The sequence below is a fragment of the Ursus americanus genome, chromosome 17 (assembly GCF_024610735.1).
Source record: "Ursus americanus isolate L20-20 chromosome 17, mUrsAme1.1.p, whole genome shotgun sequence".
Taxonomy (NCBI): domain Eukaryota; kingdom Metazoa; phylum Chordata; class Mammalia; order Carnivora; family Ursidae; genus Ursus; species Ursus americanus.
Genome location: NC_142143.1, coordinates 17,872,891 through 17,891,219, shown reverse-complemented (window position 1 = coordinate 17,891,219; position 18,329 = coordinate 17,872,891). Strand labels below are relative to the sequence as shown.

The window sequence follows — 18,329 nt, the reverse complement described above, 5'->3', positions numbered from 1 at the left end:
TAGGCTCTCGGAAGTACAGAGAAGATGAAGGCTTGCCCCTGTCCTCAAGGAATTCACAACTGGGCATGGAATATAGACATACAGACAGATGGATTGTGACAGATGTGACTGGGCTTTTGTAGTATTATGTGCAAAATGCTGGGAGAGTTTCCAAGGTGGTATTGGAGGGGCAGGACAGGAAGACTTCCTGTAAGAGGTGGCATTTGATCTGGGCCTTGAAGGGGAAGGTGAGACCGACAGCCTCGGTCATTTGCTAGGACATGACATGGAAGAGGAGAAAGGATGAGTTGAAACCCCAACTGTTGACTCCATTTTTTTTGCAATAGAATTTGCCAGCCCTGCCAAGTGAGGCCACCACCCTCTCCCAAGTCAAGACCCTGAGCTTCTGCAACATTCCCTCTGTGGGATCATTCCCACTTATGCGGATGCCCACAAATACTGCCTGGTAGCAAGCTTGGGACTTAGGATTCAGAGACAGAGGCCTGCAGTTTTCCGTGGTGTGGTGGTATACATGCTGGCAGGGCTATGGGTCCAGGAGGAGGCAGGACCAGAAGTGGGATGGGCAGAGCAGTAGGAGGCAGGAGCTTGTCCTTGGGAGTTTCATAAGGCACAAAAATTCCAGAGCGTGTCTCCGCCTCAGCCCCTTCAGGATATCCTGTCATTCAACCAAGACATATATAGAGTTGAGAGTGGCCAATTTCACCACGACCCCTGGATTTGCCAGTTTTCCTGTCTTGAGGCAGTGCTCCCATATCATCTGCTTCAATTCAGGAAAAAGAGGGGAAAGGGTTTAAAAGCAAACACTGAAATGAAAGAGAATTCCCTAGGAGTTCATCAGACTACGAGAAAATAGCTGAGTGGTTCTGACAGGTGCCTGGCATCAGAAGGACTAAATAGTTTCTCACCATGCTACAAAATCTCATACTTCTTCTTCTTGGATTGGTTGTACACAATTCCTGCTCCCTGCCTGAAACTACAGACCAGGTAAGATGACACTTGCAAGTTTGTTATTTTTCAGGTTCATGGTGTGTGCAAAGCTTTTTGCTTCCCTCTGTTGTCATGGGTAAAGAGCGCTATCTGGTCTTCATACGATAAAGAGAAAGCCAGTGGAGATGGGGTCATGATGATGGCGTGCCGTCTTTCTGAAGCTGTGTTCATCCAATTGGTTCGAGTCCTGTGCTAAACCTTGCTAGGAGCTCTGACTATTTAGTGCGGAATTCCTCTTTCCACTGCTGATGTTGGTACCCTGGCGGGGGGGTGGGGGTTGTTTTGTTTTGTTTTAATAGTCTCATCACTGCGTCATTTTGAATATAGGAAATAACAGTGGTTGAAGAGAGATGAGTAGAGAGATGTTCTGGGGAATTCCGGGAGGGGTGATGTCTGCTGGAGAAACACAGTATTCCAGAATGCATTGGGAACTCATCCCTTCAACTTTTCACAAGTCGTAGTCGAAGTACCCAGGGCAGTCATGTCAGCAGCTCCCGTGAAAGACACCAGGACGCCAGGGTCTCACGCAGGCTCACGTGAGCTGTCCTAATAGAGCGTGTTGGGTATCAGATGTGCAGTGAGGTCAGCCTAAACAAGGGGGGTATGAGCGAGGCAGTCTGGTGATTCTTTTAAAATGCATTTCACAAGGCGTGGTTTCTGCTCTGTTAATAATAGAACTTAAACATGATGCCGCATCTGTACCGGGCAAATTGCTTTCGGTGCTAACTTTATTGGCTGTACTCTGATGATGCTCTTCACGAAAACACTGGAAGATAGCATCACAATTCAGGGCTCCAGCTTAGAGGTTTGAGAGCAGCAAGTTGGAACTGTGGCCCTCGTTTGTTTGTTTGACAAATATTTCTGAGGACCAGTCACTGAGCCCGCTAGCTCTTCAAGCTTGAGCAAGTTAGCCAGGCTCTGAAGCTTCCATTTCTCCCCAGACAGTGCTTCACAAGGAGCCAGAATGACCATCCACGTCATCACCACCACCAGCATCAAGTGCTTGCTTTAGTGTGGAAATCAGGTCCTGACTGGTGTTTAAAACTGAGTTTGCTTTTCAGAGGAGACCGTATGAGAGATTAAAGTGAGCCATTCCGTTTGAAAAGGACAACTTGAAAGTCAAGAGGCTTCTTAAAAGAGAGGATTAAATCTGACCTTTTAAGAAAGAAAAGAAAACGTCATGTCCTTCCATACACTTAACTAAATGGGAAAACCTAATATAAAGAAAATCCTGCTTTTAAAAATCTGGAGGTTCCGTGACCATTAAAGGGAGTTGACTGAAACTCTAGCTAAGGGTGGCTTTTATTATTAGTCCATAAAGAACATTCCAGGGCTATTTTGGTTCCTAACGATCGCCAAATGAAAGCTGCCCATATGCCACCATACAGCGTGCAAGGAAGAGGAAGAGCGAATCAGGGAATCAAAAGGACCCCTAACTTACAGTGTGACCTTGGCAAATCACTGAATCTCCCCTCTCCTTGTTTTTCTCCTCCCTAGAATAGGCATGATGAAACCTGCCCTATTCATCTTCAGCATGGTCAAGATCAAATAAGATGATGCCCTTGGAAGGATGTAGAACCATAAATTTCTCTGTAAAAATAAGATTTGTTTTTATGCAGCTTTTATCCATTTCAGGAAACTTAGAAGTAGTTATGATGTTCCCACCGTCCCTACCTAGTGCTGGGCCTGTGCCGCTTGGGGATAGGAGTCAGTAAGAAGGGAGAGATGTGGCGCCCTCCCACAAGGGGTTTTTAAATGGACATCAAAGACAATGAAATGTGTTCCACTGGCCAGCCACATGCAGAATAGCAGTTGAGGAAAGGAAGCGAGGTGGGTATGGTTTTGTGGAAGTGGTGTTGTTACCCAGGGCCTTGAAGGATGAAGTTTGAGTAGCCAAGAGGAGAGGGAAGCACATTCCTATCAGGAGAGGCAATAAGCAAAACCCAGAGGTGGCGAGAGAGAAGCATCATTGGAACTAGCATTTATTGCCTGCAACCTTCCAGATCCTGGGCCAGGCAATTTGTGTGTGTTATATCAGTTAAAGTCTCGATAACCTGGAGAGTGGTTATCAACATCTCCCCATTGCAGAGGATGGCAAAGGGTAAGGAATTCATTCAAGACTGTACACTTAGCAAGATAGAGATCTTGATTCCAAGCTTAGATCTTTTGATTCCCAAATTGGGTCTCTCTTCATTGTATGAAGCTGCTTCTTCTTAAGCTTGATGGGAAAATGAGGGAGACTGGAGAGAGGGGACCAAACCCATTTGGGAGGATCGGCGTCAACATCATGGACAATGAGGGATCCTGAGGACAGGGCCAAAGTGGGTCTGCATCCTTCATTTTAGCATCTGATTCTCTACCGCCTAATGTTGCTTAGCAACTATTTCTAGTGTGTGTTGTATTTCCTACGACTCATTCATTCAATCAACAAACATTTACTAAGCACTACGATGTGCCAGACACTGTTCTAGGTGCTTAGGGTATATTTAAGGACAAAACAGAAAAAGATCACTGCCTCTTGAAGCCCATATTCTAGCTGAATTATAATCAAAAGATTGCAAACATTTTGGGGGCAGAAATTATATGCTTCATAGCATTTAGTATCCAGACTAAACTAGTTCTGTAGAATCAATACTGAAAGAATATTCTTGAGACCTGTTGATCTACAACCAATTGACCTTAAATAACCACTTTAAAATTTTCCCGTTTGGAAAGTGTACTCTATAATATATTTCAGGTTTCCCATTTTTGTGTATGTGTCTGTATTGATGGTACCTTGCTTTGCTAAATTCCAGACTTCAGATCAAGGATGGCAAACAGGTGGTACAAGCAGCCTCCTTCCTACCCACAGTCATGGCAGACATTGCTTGTTGATCCCAACACTCTTCCTAAATAAGGTTGAAAGCAACTAGCCAGTCACTACCAATCAACCCTTTTGTCATCCCTGACATTCCATTGACTTGCAGCCAACAGGGAAGAATGACCAACCAAGGCTTTACTAATGGGACTTAATTTTTTTTTTTTTTATGTTTTCACAGGCCAAAAGATGTGATAAGAAATCTCTGCTTACAGTTAGAACTGAGTGCCAGTCCTGCTCACTCAACGTGGGAACTAAGTGCCCAGATGGTTACACCAAGGTTACCAATGGCTCCGTGGGGGTTCGAGATTGCAGGTGCTCATGAGAAAATAAGTTTGCTCAAGTCTTGAAATTTAAGGGATTGTGAATCCAAATTGAAACTTCCCATCTCAAAAACTACAAAGCATTTCTATGATTTTCCCTTACTCTAAGACTACATTCAGTCCAACTTCGGTAACTCCAAATTTGCAACCTTGAATATAAAAAATATATTATTGATTCACATTTTAATTCAAAACTGCCTATATTGCATTGTACATAAACACTTTCCCTTCATCTTGCCCTACTTTATTTTGAAAATCTGGGTTTTGTTTCATTTAGAAAGGGTTCTAGTCAGAACATGGAGGAAAAAGCCATGGGTCTGACAGTCATCTTACTAGCTAGCTATGGATCCTGACACTGATTAGAACCTGAAGTGGGAAGACAAAGGAATTACAGCTTCGTGCATTTTATGTGAGCATTGCATTCCTGAAATCCTCTTATGATTCAAAACTCTCACAATTCAAGGCTAAGCCTCACAAAAGATGGCGAGCATTTTCCCTCACCAGCTAATGGAAGCAGCCATACAACTCAAATGTAAACACGATGTTTTATTTACTCAGTCTACTAATGTAGACATTAGACAGCTCTCAACGCGTTCATTCTTAATTCAGGGATGAAGGATAAGTACTATTTCTCATTTTGCATAAAACAAAAACTGAACACTGTTATATCACACTATTTTAAATTCATGTGTGCTTACTGTGACCATGAAATATTCTAAAACCCAAATCATCAGTTTTAATAAAAGGTTCCAAACACTAACCGACCTAGAATTAGCAAGCATATGTGACTGGGTGACCTTTCAAAGTACCAAAGTAGGCACACATCTGTGACCAGATTCCCTTAAAAAGTGTATAGAAAGACGTAGGGTTCAAGATTAAAATTATGTGGTGACTTTATTGAGGCCTTTTTTGTACCAGCTACTTTTTTTCATGACAAGGTAGACACTTGGTTACATTCTCCCCACCTTACCATCCCCCTTCCAACACACACACACACACACATACACACACACACACACACACACACACCCAGGATTATTGCACTCATGCTCTCTGTTTTAGAATTGACGACTTGGCTCTGTCATTCATTTATGCTGAAATAAATCCAAGATTGGCTCTTAAGAGGATGTTTGGTTCTGCCCTTGGCTCTCCCTTTTCCCATCTTTGTGAAGAGAGGCCCCTGCCAGGATTCTCAAGCTTTCAGAGGAACTGTCAGTTTTGTCTCCAATTTAACTGCGCATAAAGCCACTAGCTCAGCGACTGGATTAGAAGTACAACCTTGCACTCACTGTCACATTATTCTTAACAACACAGTTGAAAGAAATGATATTCATGGAGAATTGTCTCTAGAAATACTAAAGTCAAATCCTGGAAAAAGTCCTCCATGCGGAGATCCCCCAAAAATAGACAATGGGATTTCGCCTCCACAGAATTGCTATTCCAGATCAATACCTCAGATGGTATAAAAACCGTTCTAAGAAACGCATCACTACACCTTCCTTGAGGATACGGTGGCAAATAGTGCCCATTATATTACATATCCTCTCAAAGAAATGTCTACATCTACAGTATCTGGGGGAAAAAAAGTGCTAAATCCTAAGCAGTTGCTTCGTTTTAAATCCAAAGATCCTGTGCATCACAGAACTCATGATCATTTCCTTCTCGTATTGGCTGCAACAAGTGTGGAATCTAGAACCTAACACTCTTCTGTCTACTAACCTCACTTCTGACATCACTGTAGGTAGCCCACCTTCAATTGCATTGCGCTCTGAGTTTTTTCATCCATTTCGTTCAATTAAAGGTAAATCATGATGAAGTTTTGTTCTCCCTAGACAGAAGAATGTATTCAATTTCTGATTTTTTAAATATAGGCAAGTGTAAAGAAAACTAAATAAAAATCTGGGCTAACCCCACTGCCCAGAGTTAACCGCATTGCTCTGATCATGGGTTTATGCTTTCTCCATCCCCTCCAAGGTACATCTTCGAGATCAGGAAGTACTCACTGTCTCTCCCTGGATGCCGTCACATCTGTAGGAAGGACTATGTCCAACCTCAGTGCTGTCCAGGCCACTGGGGCCCAGACTGCATGGGTAAGTGGCATGGGGCTTTTCTTGGACTTTGATACTTGCTTCTCGATGTCCCATTTCACAGAAAATCGAAAGGAAGGAAGCCTGATAAAAGGACAGTGTCAGCACCTTTTTCTAGAAAGTTCCATTTCAGTCTATATGTAGAAAAATCTTTCTTGCTCTGTCAGCTTTTATAAACTAATCTGCTTTCCTCCAGTTAGAGGTCTCTCTTTAAGAGAATTCCCTTACAAGTCAGAAAAAGGGACAATTGAAAGGATATCCATTTTTATTAAAAAGATAAGGGACCATAGAGAGGATGTAAGAATGCTGGGCTACTATAACGCCAAGTACAATTTTCTTTAAGAAGAAATTTTATTACAGCATCTCAAAAACCATAGCTACTTTTTGGCAACACAAATAATTATTAAATCTACTAAAACTCTAGTCTTTAGGATGGAATATCACACTCCATGATGACCAGTTCCACTGTAGGAAAAACTAGTAGCCGAATCTGAGTTGGTGGTGTAGTTAGACTTCTGTGGTCAAGCATAGCATTTGTCAGCTAAAATTGAACTTCTTTTTTTTTTTTTAAGATTTTATTTATTTATTTGACAGAGATAGAGACAGCCAGCGAGAGAGGGAACACAAGCAGGGGGAGTGGGAGAGGAAGAAGCAGGCTCATAGCGGAGGAGCCTGATGTGGGGCTCGATCCCATAACGCCAGGATCACGCCCTGAGCTGAAGGCAGACGCTTAACCGCTGTGCCACCCAGGTGCCCTTAAAATTGAACTTCTATTGTGATTAAAGATGTTGACACTTGAATAGTGACTGAGTCCTCGCTATGATATGCAAATTATGAGAGATCACTTTTTTCCCTTGGAGAGTAAAAAAGTCAGGCATTTTAAAACACGCATTGACCATTTGTCTCCCATTTTCCAGATATAATGAAACATCTCCTTAAGAATCCACATAAAGGGAGGGGCGCCGGGGTGGCTCAGTAGGCTGAGCATCTTACTCTTAGTTTCAGCTCCGGTCATGATCTCAGGGTGGTGAGATCGAGCCCTGTGTCAGGCTCCTCGCTCAGTCTGCTTAAGAGTCTCTCTCCCACTGCACCCCCGCCCCACACTCTCTCTCTCTCTTAAATAAATACATAAAAATTGAAGAAAAAAAAAAGAATCCACTTAAAGAGAGAGATTAGTTCTCTTTTGCTTTTTTTTTAAATTTAAATAATACAAGCAAAGTGCACACAGCTTGTAAAGTTTAGAAAGACATAAAGAAAGAAAAAACAGCAACTTCTTTTGGTCACACATAGGAAACCCTAAATGGTTTGGCTTATTTCCCTGCTCTTTTTTTTTTTTTTCAGATGGCTTCTAAATAGTCGAGCCCTTCTTGTACCTATGATGTTGAAACCTGCTGTTGTGGGTTTTTTTAACTAATGATTAAATGAATAATAGCTTCCATTTATACAACATTGCTGACATGAGGTACCAGAGAGATACTTGGCCTCTGTTATCTGATTCAATTCTTAAAACAAATCTTTGAGCTAGCTGTTTTTATCTCCATTTCACCTATGAGGGATCAAAGATTTAAAGCTGATCTCTTACCAATTTCTTTTGACCTGATAAGTGATAAAGCGAGTTCAAATTCAGGGCTGCCTGTCACCAAAGTCTGCTGTCTTTCTACTCTGTCCCATTGCCAGAGCAGAAAAAAAAAAGATGGGGCACCTGGGTGGCTCAATTGGTTGTGCATCTGACTCTTGATTTCAGCTCAGGTCATGATCTCAGGGTCCTGTCGGGCTTTGCACTCAGCATGGAGTCTGCTTGAGTTTCTCTCTCCCTCTGCCCCTCCTCCTGTTTGCATGCACTCTCTCTCATTTAGGATAAATAAATAAACTCTTGGAAGGAAGGAAGGAAGGAAGGAAGGAAGGAAGGAAGGAAGGAAGGAAGGAAGGAAGAAAGAAAGAAAGAAAGAAAGAAAGAAAGAAAGAAAGAAAGAAAGAAAGAAAGAAAGAAAGAAAGAAAGAAGGAAATCCTCCAAATGTGTTTCTAACTTCTCTTTTGATTGGCAAGTGCCTTTAGCCCTCCCAGTCAATGCCTGGGAGGTTATGCTCCTTGTGCTGGAAAAGTCAAGATCTGGAGTTCAGGAAGTCCTGGCCTTCCCTCCATTAACCTGTCTGTTCTCAGTTTCATGCCAGCATGTGGACACCGTGTGACTCTGAGTTTGTTACAATGGAATCAAGTGATTAACCCACCCTTTGGGATTTCAAGAACATTTTTTAGCACCAAATGTGGTCCTGATTACATCGAGTTCTTATAGGCATGCTGATAGAATACAAAAACTTTTAGATTTGCTTTACTCTTTCTAACCCATGAAAACTAATCTGATGCTATTATTGGTCAGACCCCCATAGAGAACAAAAGACTTTGTCCAGGAAACAGCAACAAAAGGCAGCTCGTGCAACGTCAGGAATAACAGACCACAGCTCAGAGAGCAAAAAGACTCTAGTCCTGCTCCCATGTTTGGGCTTGAATCTAGTCCCATCATTGGGCAAGTTACTTCCTGCCGTGCCTCAGCTTCCTTAGCTGTCAGATAGGGGTCCAAAGTCCTACCGTACAAAACCGTAGCAGAGATTTTAAAACGTCCATGTGGACGAAAATACTTGATGGAGTGACACCAAAAAAGCACTTTCATGATGTTTTGGTAGTAAACAAACGAGTGAATAACAGTCAAAACAGACCTCTGACAGTGAAAGCCAAATACAGTGACCTTCTCTCTTCCAGCCCTTCTTAAGCAGGGGTAACTCCTAAAACATGAGCAGGCAGATGGGATCCAAAATCTTCAACGGGCTTCATGCCATCACAACGTGCTATGCACGAACGGGGCAAGGCTCCCGTCTGTGATCCGGTGTGCACGAGTCCTCGAAGGGTCACACATTTCCTTCTGCTAGATCTCGAGGCCAGAGAAGCAGAGTATGTGAAAAGCAGGGGCTGGACAGTCTTTCTGCTGTCCTCTCGTTGGAGCAAAAGGACTTGTCCCTTTATCTTCATCTTCCAAACACACCAAACGTCTCCAAAGGCTTCCTTCCTTTAGCTCAGGAAAGAGATAAACGCTCTACTTAGCCGTGTATTTCACCTCTCACATTTTGTGGTGATGACAAGTGAGATCTTGCCCTATCACTTTACATTTCCGCAAGGATAAGGCCATTTCAGAGCTGCTGACGTGTGTCCATACATCTTTTTGAGGAAGCACAAGCTTTGGAATGGCCTTCTTTCCAAGGCCAGTGTGGCATCCAATTCCTTTTCAGAGCATCAACAAACGCATTCATACTCAATACCCCTGGGTTACTTTTAAAATTGTTTTAATAATGCCTCATTCCAATAAGAAAATAACTCTGATCAATTCCAAAAAAAAAAAAAACCCAGAAAACACCAAAAAAGCACAAAGAGAAAAAATTACTCATCATCTTCTAAAATTAAGAATAAGGCATGGATTCTCACCTGGGAGGAAAAAATATGTCATGCTGACATAAGAGAGGTGTTTCTACCCAGATTTAACTTGCTTCTCCCTCATTAAAACTCGTACTGCTTTATCAGATCTGCACACAACAGCCTTTACTAATTAGCACACAAACATATTTTTAACATTGAAATGATTACATTTGAACAACCAATATCTTTCTTGAGAGGAAATCTATTTTTTTTAGTTAGACATCCCAGTTCTCTTGATTTCACCATGAACATTAACCGATTTCTGCAAACGACTCAAAGTAATGGAAAAAGAATGTGGGCAAAGGGGTTATACAGAACCTGGATCACAGCCAAAACAATCCGATTGTTTCAAAGGGAAATGGTCTTGATACTTCTTTTTGAGGTTGGTGTCATCCAATTCAGCACATTTATTTTTTGTGTGTGCTGTATTATTTATGTTTCCAGATCTCTTTCTTTCCTGTTGTACGTTTCTTGCCATTCACTGCACAGGTTGCAGATAACGGACTTCTGTGGACTTGAAACCGGTCTTGCAGGCACGTGCCTTTTGGCTTAGAGTGAGAAAGAAAGCTGAGTTCACCTGAGGAAGCTAATTCTCATCAGTTTCCCAGGGACACAGTTTCAATCAGAGCTATAAGAGGAACACCAGGACATAGTCTCTGCCAGCACCGTGAGCCAAGCTTTCCAGCAAAGGAAGAAGCATGAAGTAGGCACCTCTAGTGTTCCTTCGGAGATAAAGTTACAGGGAGGTCTTTGGCCTCTTGCTGCCGGGGAAGTTTATTATCTTCTTTTAAAGAAACAGAAGGGCTGATGATTTGCTGACAGCTTATAACCCGTAAGCCTCCTGCGTGAGGACAGTCACAATGCAAGAGACCACCAGGGTAGCCGTAACCGAAGGGAAATGGGATAATGACCTGAAATCGCTTTATCAGCTACTTGAGCCTCACAATGTGTCAGAAATGTGCCTTGATAGCAAATTCTGTAATATCTTTTCGAGCACGGTTGCTGAGAACGTCAATTTTACCATCTTTCTTCTTAATGGGGGCCTGAGGTGATAGGAAATGATTTGAGAAGCAGGACTAAAATTCACACTTTTTGCCTTCAAAGTTTTATTTAAAAACTGAGCAAGTCGTTTCATAAATTTTAAACTTAAACCATTCAATTTAGGACATAAAATGAGGACTCTTTGTGCCCTCACACTCCTGCTGTCTTTTTCCCAAAGTTCCTTCCAGGGTTGGCCAACCCTAAAAAATCAAGCATTTAGGGAGCACCAACTATACGCTGCTCAGAATCACATATCTGATAGGTTCGCTGTCTACTCCCAAGGAGCTCACAGATTAATATAAACGCAGACGAGGAAAAATAATCATACCTGAGCGCCCAGCACCAGACCTGGGGATTTTGAGGAGTTTCACAGCTTGCCCAAAGGCAGCCAGACTAGGAAACAAGCCTGTCTTCCTGCAGAGTCCCGGCTCTAACCTGCTACTCTTCCCTGCTTCTCCAAATAACCACTGGTTTTGCCAAGTCAGCTGTTGGCAAGATGGCCTGCCCCTCTCTAGCTTACTTCTAGAAAACTTGCTTCTACCATCAGCCAGATACCTGTCACTGCCTGGAGTCGATTCCATGACACCTGAGCTCCCCCTGGTTCTACCCCTTAACTGAGAGGCCGTGTGGTTTTACAGTAAGATGGCACGCAGACTCCAAAGTCCCATCGGCCTCCTGTCCCAGCATTTATCACACTCTGGTTCTGGAACCCACTCTGTAGGGATATCAGATTTAGCAAACAATAGAGGACACCCGGTTAAATTAATTGCAGATAAACAACAAATATGCACACAGTATTTGGGACATACTTGTCCTAAAAAATTATTCATTGTTTTATCTGCAATTCAGATTTAACTGGCATCCTATTTTCTATCTGGTAAACCTATCCTTCAGCCTCGGTTTTCTCATCTGCAAGATGGAAATGATGATGCTAATAGGCCTACCTCCAAAGCTCATGCTGAGGATTAAGTGAGCTCGTACCTACAAAGCACTTAGGCTAGTGCCAAAAGGCGGCGGTTATTCAGAATATGCTAGTTACCATTTCCGTGTTTTGTGGTTCTCAGATCACTGGCTGGCCTCTTTATTCCAGGGGTGTGTCTAGGTTTGATTTTATATTCTAAGGTATTGATCTTGTATGCTCTGGCTTAGTGGTTAAGGACTCAAAATCTTGAGTTAGGCCTGATTGCAATGCCCGTTCCAAGACTTGCCAACCACGTGATCTTGGGCCTCTGGGCCTTACTTAGCCTCTGGGCCTCACTTTTCTTATCTATAACCTGGGGATGATGATAATGATGATGATGATGGTGATGTCAACAACAGCCATGCCTTCCTCGGTTGTTGGGAGAATAAGACTATGCGTATAACGTGCTTAGCAATGGCAAACGCTCTACAGATTCTGTCCATCTGTTACAGAGCTGATAACTGAGTCACAGTGCTGACAGCCTGGGGAGGACATTCCTGTGCATCTCGTTGGTTATGTAGCTTATGGCCCCTTAGGTCTATTATTTTTCTTTCCATGATTGTCTGCTCTTCTGTGGACCCCATGGGTCACTCAGATGCCTCAAAGCAAAGGCCTGCCCTTCAGGGAGATGGGGAAGATAAGCCATCAGTATGCGTGGCCTGCTATAACCACATACCATAACAACAGACATTTATTTCTCACAGTTCTGGGGCTAGAAAGTCCAAGATCAAGATGCTACAGAGTCAGTTCCTGTTGAGGCTCTCCTCCCTGGCTCACAGATGGCCACCTTCTCTCTGTGTCCCCATATGAGACATATGAGGCCCCCTTCTCACTGTGTCCCCATATGAGACATATGAGGCCCCCTTCTCACTGTGTCCCCATATGAGAGAGAGAGAACACGCACTCTGGTCCCTCTTTCTCTTCTTACAGGGACATTAATCCCATCATGTGGTCCCCACCCTCATGATTTCATCTAAACCTAATGACATCCTCAAAGTCCCACTCCCAAATGCCAACCTGTGGGGGTTTAGGACTCTAGCATATGAATTTGGGGAGGCACAGACAATTCATTCCATTAATAGTAAGTACTCACCCTGGCCTTCAGCCCACTGGGTCACAAGCCACTGGAGAGAAGACTGAGCCAGGACAAAGCAACTGCTAAGAGAAAGCCTTCCTTCCCTTGCAAAATATGTGCTGTGGAGGCTCAGGAAGATTCCCAGAAGACAGCAAATTAGTACCCAACCAGCAGATGCCTTGACTCTCAGGACAGCCACAGGCAGACACCCAATGACCCCTGAACAAAGCAGACCGCTCGTTTCAGCAAGAAGTATGTGTTTGGTACCTCTTCAGAAATAGGTCTAAAACCCTGAAGCTGGACTCGCCAGCCCCTTCCTGCCTACAGCAAGAGGAACAAAGGCCCCTCCTCTGCCAGGCTAAACCTCATTTCTCTTGCTTGTAAAAACATCAGCGTCTTTGAAAATAATTGTGGGCATTCAACGAATCTTGAACTAATTACTTAATTCAATGAATTGCTTGTAAAAACATCTAAGTCATGTAAAATAATTTTAAGCTATCCATAGAGGGAAGTACAATTCTGAGCCTTTAAAATCCAACAGAGCTGGGTGGGTATCCTTGTCTCCCAGCCTGACGGCTGTGTGACCTTGTGAGTGCCCCTCTCTCTACCTCAGCGTCATCGGAGGTAAATGGGGACTGTAACACTTCAAAGAGTAAAGAGTAGTAGTTCATAGTTGTGAAGATAACATGTGATGTCCTTGGCATTCCACTCAAGGTTTAGACTGCAAATAATAATAATAACAATAATAAAAAAGAACAGCACAAAAAGGAAACAAAAACAAGTCAAGTTGGTCTTTTGAAGGCCAACATCTGGCTCATGAAGGTGTTCTGTAGCAGTTTACCAAATGGGCCCTGAAGAGATGCTTCCGGAACATCGGTGTTCTGGAACTACACTAAAGTATTTGAATGAAAAGACCCAGAGATTGAAGGTCGGAAACTGAATGACTTACCATGTGTTTAAAAATAGCCCTTCCCGATTCTAGTGTCTTGCTTTGTTTTCCTTTCCGGTCAGTATAATTATAGAAAAGGCCATCTCTGAGGTCCAAACAGAAGTCAGGTTTCATTAATTATTGACAAGGACACTGACCATCTTTCCCAAACCTACATCAGTAAGGCACCTGCTCACCTAATGGATTGTTCTCATTTATTCTTAATTTATAATTTTCATACAGTAAAACCCACCCTTTTCGGTGCACAGCTGTATGAGTTCTGACAAGCCTCATTCGTGTAACCACCACCACCATTAACTTAGAGAAGAGTTATTTCATCCCCCCATTCCCTTTGCTGTCTTGCCCCCCGCCCCGCCCCGTCTCCCAAGCCCTGGCATTTGCTGATCTGTTTTCTGTGCCTATAATGTTACGTTTGTGTCATACAATTGGAATGATACAGTGTGTGCCTTTTGAGTCTGGCTTCTTCCACTTGGCATAATGCTTCGAGATTTGTCTGTGTCGCTGTACGTGCCCGTAGTTCATTCTTTGCTAATGCTTCATAGTCTGCTGTGACGCGGCAGCAGCCAGTCAATCCGTTCACCAGCTGGAAGATGTTTGGGTTTGTTTCCAGTTTGGTGCAACTACGAGTAAAGCCATTGTGGACATTCATGCATAGGTTTTTTGTGTACCTAAGTTTCTATTTCACCCAGGGAAAACTACCTAGAAGTGGGAATCCTGGGGACACCTGGGTGGCTCAGTCAGTTGAACGTCAGACTCTCGGTTTCAGCTCAGGTCATGATCTCAGAGTCGTGAGATCGAGCCCTGGGTCAGGCTCCACACCCAGAGGAGAGTCTGCCTGAGATTCTTTCCCTCCCCTTTTGCCTCCCCCACAGCTCGTGCATGCACTCGCACTCACTCCCTCTCTCCCTCTCTCTCTCTCTCTCAAATAAATAAATTAAATCTTAAAAAAAAAGTGGGAGTCCTGGATTGTAAGTCAATGTATGTTTAACTTTATAAGAAACCGCTAAGCTGTTTTCCAACGTGCATGCGTCATTTTTTTTTCATTCCTACCAACAATGTGTGAGAGTTCCAATTGTTTGGCATCCTTGCTAGCAATTGATATACTCAGACTTCTAAAAAATTTGCCATTGTGTGCAGTGGCATTTCATCGCAGTCATTTTAATTTGCATTTTTCATGTGCTTATTTGCTATTCATGTATCTTTCAAGTTGTTGTTTCTGCAGCATCGTGAGTTCTTTAAATGTTTGACATTCAAGTCCTTTATGTGATACGTGATTTGTAAATATTTCTTCGCGGTCTGTGGCTTGTCTTTTCACTCTCTTAACACTAACTTTTGATGAGCAAATGTTATTAATTTTGGTGAGGTCAAATATATCGATTTTTCTTTGGTAGATAGTGGTTTTTGTATCATACCTAGAAATCCTTGCCTATCCAGTGAATCACCCGCAGAGGAACACCTGCTTAAATTTTTTAAAAGAAGGGCTTGCTAACTGTCTCCTAAGGAAAAAGGAGGCCCAGACTTCCTGGACGTAGCATCACACTCTTGGGAACGGGGATGGGAGATGCTCCTTAATTCCCCTGTGACCAGCCTTTGGCCTATAATAACATTCTCAGAAGATGGCTTTGCATTGTTTTCTGCTCTATATGTTATCAGAAGGCAAGGGCTGAGCAAAAGGGACAGCCAGAGGATGGAAGGGTCACATCTGCCTCAGAGGAGGGTCTGGGAGAGCATGTTTGAATAGGGGGAAAGGTACAGGCAAAGTGTGGGGGGAAGTGTATGTCTGGGCAGCAGGATAGACAGAAGAAATAGGAGATGGGAGATGAGGGGTCCAATGCAGGGAGGAAGCTAAGGAGCAGAATGTGAGCATGGGAGACTGGGATTCTGGCATCATTGCCTACAGAATAAAAATGCCTGGGAGAGCATTTCTGCAAGATGGCGCCGATTGCCACGTTCCAGGCCTGGGGAGGCCCTGTGATTTTCTGAGCCAGCCCACAAGGCAAGCTACCAGTCACTCAGAGAGCACCTTGCACACCTAGTCATAGGGAGAGGCACAGGGACCAAGAGAGGGAAACTGCGGCAGAGCGGTCACCCCTCTATCTTCCTGGCTCTGTCCAGAGGTGGGCCTGGTTCCCAAAATGCCATCTCAGCCCAAGAAGGGTCTCACATCAAAAGGAAATAGAAGAAGAGCCATTGGATAGTCAACGATCTGAGGAAACGCTCTCATAGCACTCCTTGTTCAGCATTGTGAACGCAAGGGCTTCAGTTGGGTTTCAGATGAACTTCAAAGTGTGTACCTGGTACCTGCTTGATTAGACCCTCTCCCTCCTCTTCACCCCCACCTCCCTCTTTTCTTTTTAGGATAAAGACCACAATCTTTAACAAGGCCCTTCTCTAATGATCAGGCTGTTGCCCCCTATCGAGATCAGATCTAAGTCAACTGGGCCATTGAGGGTTAGTTAGGTTGTTTGGGGTCAATGTTGGTAACTTCCAGTAAGTGGATTGAGGAAAGCTTCTTCTCCTGTTGGCCTCATCCCAGTTTGCAAACCAGTATTTATCTGATTGTCTGTTGATCCATGACTTTCCCCCCCACGACACTGGTAGGACCATGGAAATAAGGGACGGGGTTTGTGTGCTCCCCTTGTACACCCAGGACCTTACAGAGTCCTGACTCAAACACATGCCTAATAATGTATTGCCTGAGTCTTGTTACCTGTTATAGCGCCAGTCTGAAGGAACAGAAACTGGAGAGGGTGAGGAATAGCCACTCTAAATAATAACAACCTTTGACTGAGCACCTCATATTTCCAGCCCCTACTGCAACCTGCCAGGAAGACACTTGAACTGAATCTCAGAGCCACGCATTGATTTTCCGCAAAGGGTGCAGTTAGCAAAGACTTGTACCGGGATTCGAACCCAGGTGATCCCGACTGCAGAGTCAGGGCTCTTTCATGACACTATTGCGTCTCACGTAGCCACCGCCCCAGCTAGTGAGAGCGGCCCAAACCAACATCTTAGTTTTCAAGGTGATTTATAAATATTAGCTACATGTCAGTGTGTCTTCTCCTTTCCCCCCTCATAAACATTTCTGTTATCTGTGCTGTGACTGGGGGATACAGAAGTGCTTGACGAGCATATAGCATAGCGACGAACAGTGTAAGCATGGTAGACTCTGGAGCACCTGCCAGGGTTTGAAGCCTGGCTCCAACACTGTCGTGGGAGGGCAGACCACAGACTCAAAATGTGTCATCTGTAGGTTACCAACATTCAGCAGGGAAGACAGGAGCCAAAGAGAGCACCATCCTCGGGTGTGGAACTCAACCATCTCACCTCCCCATACCAACAAGTTGTAAATGTTCTTTTAATGAACTAGCCTAGTAACTCAAAGTGAGCCACTGGGGTCTCTTCGGGAGAACTGGTTCTGTCTGTGGTTAAAGTCTCTTTTTCCAAGAACTGTTTTTCATTTTTTATGGGAGCTGATTTCTTGGAAGATACATGGCAGAGCAAACCTGTGGCACAGGAGAGCTCTATCGATGGGGGTAGGAGAGGAGGGAGGTCCGACAAGTGGACACTTCTGGTCGAGGAGGGGGGGAATCCCTCATTACCTCTGGCCAGCTGGATGGCTTTGGGCAAGACACTCTACTACTCTGTGCCTCAGTTTCCTTATCTAGAAAATGGGGCTAAAATAGGACTGAACTTCAGGGACTTGCTTTGAGTGATAAATACATGCACTCTTCATTATTATCTAGAACTCCATATCATTAGCTATTTTTGTGGAAGGCATTTTTCCTGCTAAATTTAATTTAGAATAATATTCGATTCTGCCTCTTCACACAAACTCCTACCAAGCCTTCAAAACCCCAGCTGGGATGACTCCTCCTCAGGATGTCTCCCAGACTTCTCAAGGCACCTCAATACCTCCCTTCTCTGGGCTTCCTGGAGCATTTTGCTCCAGAACACTGAGGAAGAAGCCCAGCTTTAGAGTCATGCTGAGAGCTGAACTAAAGTCCCAGCTTTGCAACTTACAAAGTGTGAAACCTTGGGCAAGTTTCATGGCCTCTCTGAACTTCAGTCTCTTCATTTGCTAACCAGCACCCATAGCAATGTCTCAGGGTTTCAGTGGGATAACTTAATTAGAAAAACATAAAGTATAAAAATTTTAAAGTGTGAAGTATAGCAAATGCTCAAGAAATGGTTAACAGTCCAAAGCCTTAGGACAGCCCCTGACTATACTGTGATTCACTCGCCTTCCCCACGTAACCCTGAGTGACATCAGCAGGGTCTTTAATCATTTCTTATCCCTGGCAGTTAGCACACTACCTGGCACATAGTAGATGCTCAGGGCACCCTTGCAAAATGCTGTGCGCAGTCATAAATGAATGACTCTGAGCCCTCTGACTCCCTAGAGTGTCCGGGAGGCGCGAGCTCCCCCTGCAGCGGCAGGGGCAGCTGTGCGGAAGGCATGGAAGGAAACGGAAGTTGCTCCTGCCAGGTAAGCTCCTTCCCCCTCTCCTTACCTGTCGTCCCTCCTTAAACACATAAACGCTAGGTGGAGTGTCTAAGAAGTAGCGTTATTAGTAAAAAGA

General features: G+C 43.8%; 1 protein-coding gene across 1 annotated transcript in view; it reads left to right on the top strand.

Moving 5' to 3' along the window:
• Positions 1–696: 696 nt before the first annotated feature.
• Positions 697–18,329, top strand: part of STAB2 (stabilin 2) — a 144,793-nt gene continuing 127,160 nt past the window's right edge. Inside the window, exons 1-4 of the mRNA XM_045779460.2 lie at positions 697–984; positions 4,026–4,159; positions 6,142–6,257; positions 18,150–18,235. Coding sequence (XP_045635416.2) covers positions 907–984; positions 4,026–4,159; positions 6,142–6,257; positions 18,150–18,235 — 414 coding nt within the window. The 5' untranslated portion in view covers positions 697–906. The remainder of the gene's footprint in view (positions 985–4,025; positions 4,160–6,141; positions 6,258–18,149; positions 18,236–18,329) is intronic.